Below are 7,548 nucleotides of genomic sequence, written 5' to 3'. Positions count from 1 at the left end.
ACACTAGACACTAAAGTACTAGTATATGTACAAGCAATCAAATGATAAGCAATCTAAAATTATACCGATATTAATAATATAAATTTAAAGTTACACTAAAGTTGAGAAGAAATACATTCAGTTGATGACACAAAGAATAATTGACTTCTATATTGATCCATTTTTGGAAAACTGTCTCGTAATTTCCTCGGTGAATGGAGTATGTGGCATTGGCAGCATTTAAAATGTACATGTTAGTATTTTTGATTAATGGTCACTTTACTGAAAACTTTCTGTCAATCCTTTGTAAGTGGCATTATTTGCATAGGATATAAACATGTGATTAGTTCGATTATTGTTAACATCACGGGGAACTTTAGTCTGTAAACGCCACTGACTGCACGATTAAAAAAAGGAATTTTTCCTTTAACATTAATAACAGGACACAGTTTAAATTAGCAACTGATCCCAATAGTGGTTGTTATTTTCTCTTTTAACGGTACTGACAGTACAGGAACTGCACAAATGATCCAGGTATTGGTCATATTCCTGAAATATATAGTGGTCATTTCTCAGGGTTTTATGTAATTCTTCGGCGAACTCTATGGAATTGCGGGTTACACGATAGGATTTGAAGATGTTGGCATTTAAGTTTGTCTCCATCAAATCTTAGGTGCAAAAAAATGGCTAGTCTACAATACATAGAATTAACTAATTAATGATTTATTTTTTTGGTGATTAAAACCAAAACGACTTGCAAAATAAAATACAAGTAGGTTTTCAAATTCATAAAAAATGGTTATCTTAAGATTACATGAACATTCATTAATTAGATTTAAATTAATATTTAGAACAACAAGGCATTAATTAACTGTTATTTTGATTATACGTGAGCATATCAATAACAATATTACACATGTATATATTAAAAAAGTGATACTAAATACCTAATTACATTTGTAGGTACCTTGATAAATACACTTAATAAACCTATAACAATAACATGGTTTTAAACATTAACTTGATATACTAAAAACGGCATTACCAATAGAATTTGACATTAATTACAAGACCCGGTATAATTTTATATACTTTATTTTTAATCACTTAATTGCAATGATTAAAAAATGATGCTAAAAAATCAAATGACACATTTTGCAGCGATATGTAAGATAAGATCAATTTTGTCTAGTCCGGTAGCTAATGTAAATCTTGACAACCAATCACACAGATAAACATGTCTAACCTGAACCTAATTGACTGATAATTAACACAGACTTTCTGTCTTAGTTATCCATATCTAATTAATGTGCATGATAACGACTCAGACTTACCTGTTACAGTGTCCTGTCTGGTAATATACCTGTATATAACCACCGTGTTGTCATTTGATCCGACCTAGAGATGATGAGTGTTGACATCATAACTTAGGCCACCTGGTTACCCATCTCTTGTGATTTTGTCAAAAGATGTGACATGAACTGACCATCTTTATCTAACATATGTACTGTGTTGGTTACACCATCACACACAAGGATGTGTGACAGCTCGTCAGTACAGATTCCACGTGGCCATAGTACTGATCCTGATGGATGTCCTGTGTAGGAGAAACGATGTCTTCCACCATGCTCTGTCACCACTACAGCAAAATAGTCAGACACCACGATATCCCTATTGTTGTTCTCTGTTATATTGCGAGGTCTACTATACAGTCCTAGTCCTGTGTTGTTGTGTTGTATGGTTTGTGTCAGTTGTCAACTCTGGTTGTACCGGGTTACCTTGCCTGTCCTTGGTTGACGAATCCCGACCAGTAGATCCCTAGTGGACGGGGACCACTACACACAAAGTGGTCTCCATGAAGAGGCTGTTCTCTCGAAAAATGTTGTGGACAGTTTGTTGATGTTATAATTCCTATCTATATAAATCAGTTCACTCTCACTGTTTACTGTGTGTAATCCTCCATCATTATATAAATCACTGCATGAATCCTCCACACAATGTATAGAGACACCTGTTATATTCGTCAAGATGAAATTGTTTTCTGTAACACTAACCCAGATCCGGTCCGATGTTACACAGGAAATGTGATAACAACGACCAACATCTGTCACTGTGAGAGTAACTCGGGGGGGGGGGGGGGGAGAGAGATCAGTGTCTGCGGACACTGGTTTCCTTGCTGTGGTTTTTTGTCTCTGTGGTTGGGATATCACTCAGTGACTCCATCACATCGGCAGTGGCTGGATTCAGATCTACGAACATCAGACATAGAAAGCCTATCATATATATATATATATATATATATATATATATATATATATATATATATATATATATATATATATATATATATATATATGTGTGTGTGTGTGTGTGTAAAGCACAGGGAAATTCACTTTTTTGGAGCTCCACCTCCATACTGGCTCGGGCTTGAACTCACGAACTCTGGAACCCACTCTGCTAGCAGTGAGCGGCCACCGCGCTAACCACTCGGCCATCTAGGCAAGACAAAAATCTTGCGTTCGATGACGAACGGAACCTAACGCGCTGGTGGCTCAATACACGGCTGTTTGAGATGCAGGTGGAATACAGTTAAACGACAATTTGAGAGGATCGGAACGATACACATTGCATAGATATATACATAAAATAAGCACAAACATATATATATATATATATATATATATATATATATATATATATATATATATATATATATATATATATATATATATATATATATATACCGTATATCAGGTTTTTTCCGCGTCATGTTTTTTCCGCGATTCAGAACCTAGAACGGTATATAAAATTTATGCGAATCAAATTTTCACTATTCCAAAGTCATAGTGAAAATATAATTCAAGATTGTTTAACCCTGTGAAGTAAGAGGGTAAAAGTATTTAAATTGTAGCTCTTTATAATAAAGAATTCGGACAAACCATTTACACGATTTCCTTAATGTTTAATAATTACCGATAATTATTTCCAGAGACGCAAACAGTCATAGATAAATAGATCATGTACCGTTACATATACCAGTAGCTCAGGTATAATTAGACATCGGTTTACGCAAGAAAAGCGACCGTTTTAATTAGCTTGTCAATGGATTATTAAATAAACTATGAGGCTTACATACCTATTATCTTGCGCTTGCTTCCGATCCCGCAATTTCTACTCTAAACTTACTGAACACAGTTAATTGTACTTTTACATACCTGTTTACTTCATAAGGAAAGAGAGAACTATATCATAAGAAGAACACTTTGTATCAAATTTACGCTGATATATTTTCCGCGATTCGGAAATCGTCGCGAACAAAGCGGAAATTGGATACACGCGGAAAAAACCTGATATACGGTATATATATATATATATACATATATACACCACAGGGTCTATGTCATCTGTTTCATATCTGGATATTTTACAGGAAAGGGACATTGATGGTAATCTAATAACAAACCTTTTTGACTAACGTGATGACATAAATTCTTCTTTCGTCAATTGTCCTTACTTTTGTAGCAATATACCTTCATTATCTGCATATGGAGTTTTTGTATTTCAGTTTGTATTTCAGTTAAGTCGATACGCCAGGACATGCTCTTCGTATAAACAGTTTCTAAGTCGAGGCAAGCTACTGACAAACAAGTTGATAAAACAGGACTATCAACATTATCGATTAAAGTCATCTTTTAGTAAGTTTTATGGTCAATACAACGACCATGTCAGTAAATATAATCATCCACCGGATCGCAAGCTGACGTTTTTCATACTTATTGTTTGACAATATTTAATTACCTGATCGTCTTCTGATTTTTTTCCCGTTTACCCGATTACGACAAAAAGTACACTGCGGGTGTGATCGGTCAACTCGGAATGCTGACCGGTCTATGGCACCTGTTCCTTCCTCTGAATTTATAGAAAGGTCCGTGTTTGCTCTGCTCCTGTTTTGTATTTTTCCTTTGGACTTTTGATTTTGAACACAGTTCGTATCAGCACATGTCATAGTGTAAGGAAGAGGCAGTCAAAGCGAATGTGCATGTATCACACATTTGTTGTAAGTTCATTAAAGGCTCACTTAAGCAGTAAAATGTACAAAACATGCATGCCATAATTTATTATGAGATGAACAGATATGACTTTCAATTTAATTCACTCATTTTATATCTACATATAATCTTTCCATGATAACATTTTATTGAAATATGTATACTGATTTCTGGACACGTGAATTCGTATACAAATATGTTCGTGGACATATCTTATCATAAAGGGACAGACAGAATAATTATATATGTGATCAGTTCTGGAAAAATGTCACAACAGTGTCTACAGATTCTTGGGCTCTGTTTTGCAGGTATGTTTTAACAACAATGAATAAGAATAATTTCGAATTTTGTAATCAATTATAAGAGCATATGACTATTTGAATTATTGCATCTACAGAAAACGAAATGAATCTAACTTGACATTTACATAGGTCTAGGTTTTTGATACTCTCTTAATCGTTTATCAACTGTTTCTTCTCAATATATATTTATCACATCGTTCCTTCAGCACTTGTTAGTAATTTTTGTTTAATTATGTCATTTGTCTTGTGTGAGTTACTGTTGCATGGTGTTGTCCGTACGGCTGGATTAAACATGGCCCTGCTTGTTACCATTTGGGACCAGAAGAAGAGTCCTGGTTCGATGGAATGGTATATACAAGTATAAATTTTATTTCCTGTCGCCTCGATATATTTTATGTGCACTTTATTGTATTATCCTAATTTAATTTAAAATTAAGAGTTTGATGAAATGTTCACGTAGTGTACAAAAGGGAATTGGATTATTGACTTGGTGTTGACTGCATTTTTTCCCTCTCTACAAATCACAAGCAGTATGAATTTGTTGATAAGTGCTTGTAAAAGGTGTTAATATAACTGTATAAATTGTTTTAACCAAAAAAAGATGTACATTGTATAATTCCAAGCTGTATACCAAAATGGGTTCAACATAGTTATAAAATTGAATGCTTGGCTGTCAAACGTTTTCTGTAAACTGTTTAAAATTAAATGTGATCAATTGTTTGAGCACAAAGCTAACTTAACGCACAAACATATTCATTATATAATGTGTGTTTCAGTAACAAAAAATAACACTTTTTAAATTTGTTTCGCCGATGCTGTAAATTTGTAATGAGGAATTCCTCCCAAATGCCACGAAAATTGATTCACAATGAATTCTAATGATTCCACAGTAGATGTGAAATCTGAATCAGGTGATTCGAAATAAGCTCCGTTTTTCTTTCTCAGCAAGTAATGCGATGTTTACTTTCTACAATTTTACAGAAAATGTGTCAAATTCATGGCTCCGTATTAGCATCTGTTGAAAATCAAGAGGAACATAACTTCATAGTTAGCCTTATGCGAAATACACACAGTGAGTACACAAATTATATATATATATATATATATATATATATATATATAGAAAATTTGAAATATATATATGTGTCATACATACATATATATATATATATATATATATATATATATATATATATATATATATATATATATATATATATATATATATATATATATATATATATTTATATAATCAAGAAAGAAAATGAACAGTTCCAAAGTTGTTTTTTTCACTAGTGCTTTCTGGATTTTAACATCCTTCTTCAGGTGAAGTTATCTTACATCTTAACTTATGTACGTTCACCTGAAGAAGGATGTTAAAATCCAGAGAGCGCTGGTGAATAGAAACTTTGGAATTGTTTATTTTCTTTATCTATTTTGATTATTTATACTGTGTGATACCACCTGTACTGTACTCTTTTTTGGATTATATATATATAAGATAAATCTTCATCTTATAAATAGATAAATTCATAAAAGATAGTATATATGTTATAAATATAGGAATAATTTTAAACATCAAAATAACTAGACTAACACAAGACTTACATTATTTCTATACATATAAACTAGTATGAAGTTTATTTAGTTTAGATTTTTATTTTGCTTGAAAAACCGGCCGTTATGATAATGCTGCAAAAAATGGTAAACCTATGCTTTTCTATTCCCAACTTTCAGAAAGTATTGTATGGCTTGGCGGAAGTGATTGGAATGTTGAGGGATCTTTTGTTTGGGAACCGTACGGCGACCAAATAACGTACACAAATTTTTCTCCTGGAGAACCCAACGACTATAAAAACTCTGAGGACTGTCTGCTGATTGATGGCTCCTCACACAAAAATAACACATATACTTGGGACGATAGGAACTGTCACGACTCGTATTTTTATGTTTGCAAGCAAATGTAAGTACATGTAAATTATTTCGATTTGTTTAGCTATTGGATAAGATAAACTATTATACTTCTATTCACGAGCCATGGTGACTTTCAAACCAAAGATTTTCACAATTATCTGTGTTTTATCATATAAAATTGATTTTTGTTTTTAAATAACGTACTGAAAACAAATTAAATCCGATTAAAAAGGGGAAATATTAATATTTGTTGACCCAACACATAAACTTTGATTTTCCCTTTAGCATCATTGTCACTCAAGCGTAGAGGAATGTAAATATCATAGCGTGGTAGATATCATAAAGAGGCGGCCGCTCCGTCAAACCTGATGTCTTCAAGAACTAAAAGAATGAATGGTCTTTAATCATGACAACAGACAGAGTTTCAACCACTTGTAAACTGATAAGTGATAATTAAGAAAAATTGACACCTTTCGTGTGTTATCGCTTTATTTCTGTTGTAGTTATCAAAGGTTAAATCACTTGAGTCACGTTGTAAATTTTATACTGTGAAATTATACCATGATAGGTCAATTTTCGATTTTTGTTGTAAATTTGGTTATCTTCCCACCTGCACCCCTCTCCCCACGAATTTGCATTCTCGACGAAAACAAAAACAGCTTTGTTGCTAAAATTGATAACCGACGCATTCATGAAATTACAAATACTTACATCCACGAAAATCGGACCCAACGAATGTAAAGGACAGTTATTACATATTTAACAATATTTTATAATTTTTGTCTAGTACAAGCTATTCCTTAGATGTTATGACGAACGAAAGTTTATCTGATTTTGTTTTTTTTTCTTATTTCCTCACTCAGCATTCATGTTTTTTAAAGATTTCAAAGAGATTTTTATATTCTCTATTCTCTGCATTTATTCTGGTTTTATTTTTTTTTTATTTGCAGGGATGATATTACCGGTAATCTGATTGGTTGAAACAAAAACAAAGATTTTCTTGGCATTAAAATTTTTCGGTTTATTTTTGAGTTTATTACATTACTGCATTTAAATTACTTAACATTTACAATTTATAGTTTAATGGTAATCATTGAAATGAAAATCTATTAATACTGGACGACAAAAGTTAATTTTGTTATCTAATTGTACCCAGCCATGGAAATTGGCATGTGCCAAGCTTGACATTTAGAAGAATGTTGTTCCTTATTTATCAACGGTAGAATGTAATCCTTGTTATTAGCGGCATGAATATCACAATAGTTTCTAAAAGTCGAAGGGAATTCTGTGAAAGTGTTTTTTTA

The 7,548-nt window shown here is 32.5% G+C and overlaps 1 protein-coding gene across 1 annotated transcript; it reads left to right on the top strand.

Moving 5' to 3' along the window:
- The first annotated feature begins 4,208 nt into the window (after positions 1–4,208).
- Positions 4,209–7,268, top strand: LOC128178450 (perlucin-like protein). The gene is made up of 5 exons (XM_052845618.1): positions 4,209–4,336; positions 4,584–4,678; positions 5,312–5,402; positions 6,068–6,293; positions 7,195–7,268. The coding sequence occupies exons 1-5, from the start codon at positions 4,225–4,227 to the stop codon at positions 7,223–7,225; spliced, it is 555 nt and encodes a 184-aa protein (XP_052701578.1). The 5' UTR covers positions 4,209–4,224; the 3' UTR covers positions 7,226–7,268.
- Positions 7,269–7,548: the final 280 nt, after the last annotated feature.

The sequence above is a fragment of the Crassostrea angulata genome, chromosome 3 (genome assembly GCF_025612915.1).
Source record: "Crassostrea angulata isolate pt1a10 chromosome 3, ASM2561291v2, whole genome shotgun sequence".
NCBI classification, from domain to species: domain Eukaryota; kingdom Metazoa; phylum Mollusca; class Bivalvia; order Ostreida; family Ostreidae; genus Magallana; species Magallana angulata.
Note: the sequence above shows the minus strand (reverse complement) of the source record. Positions and strands in the feature narration are given on the sequence as shown.

Excerpts from the sequence above, each read along its gene's own strand:
- LOC128178450 (XM_052845618.1), top strand. The coding sequence starts at position 4,225 with ATGTTCGTGGACATATCTTATCATAAAGGGACAGACAGAATAATTATA. Across the intron at positions 4,337-4,583 it reads TCTTGGGCTCTGTTTTGCAG|TTACTGTTGCATGGTGTTGT; the intron begins GTATGTTTTAAC and ends GTCTTGTGTGAG. Across the intron at positions 5,403-6,067 it reads CCTTATGCGAAATACACACA|AAAGTATTGTATGGCTTGGC; the intron begins GTGAGTACACAA and ends CCCAACTTTCAG.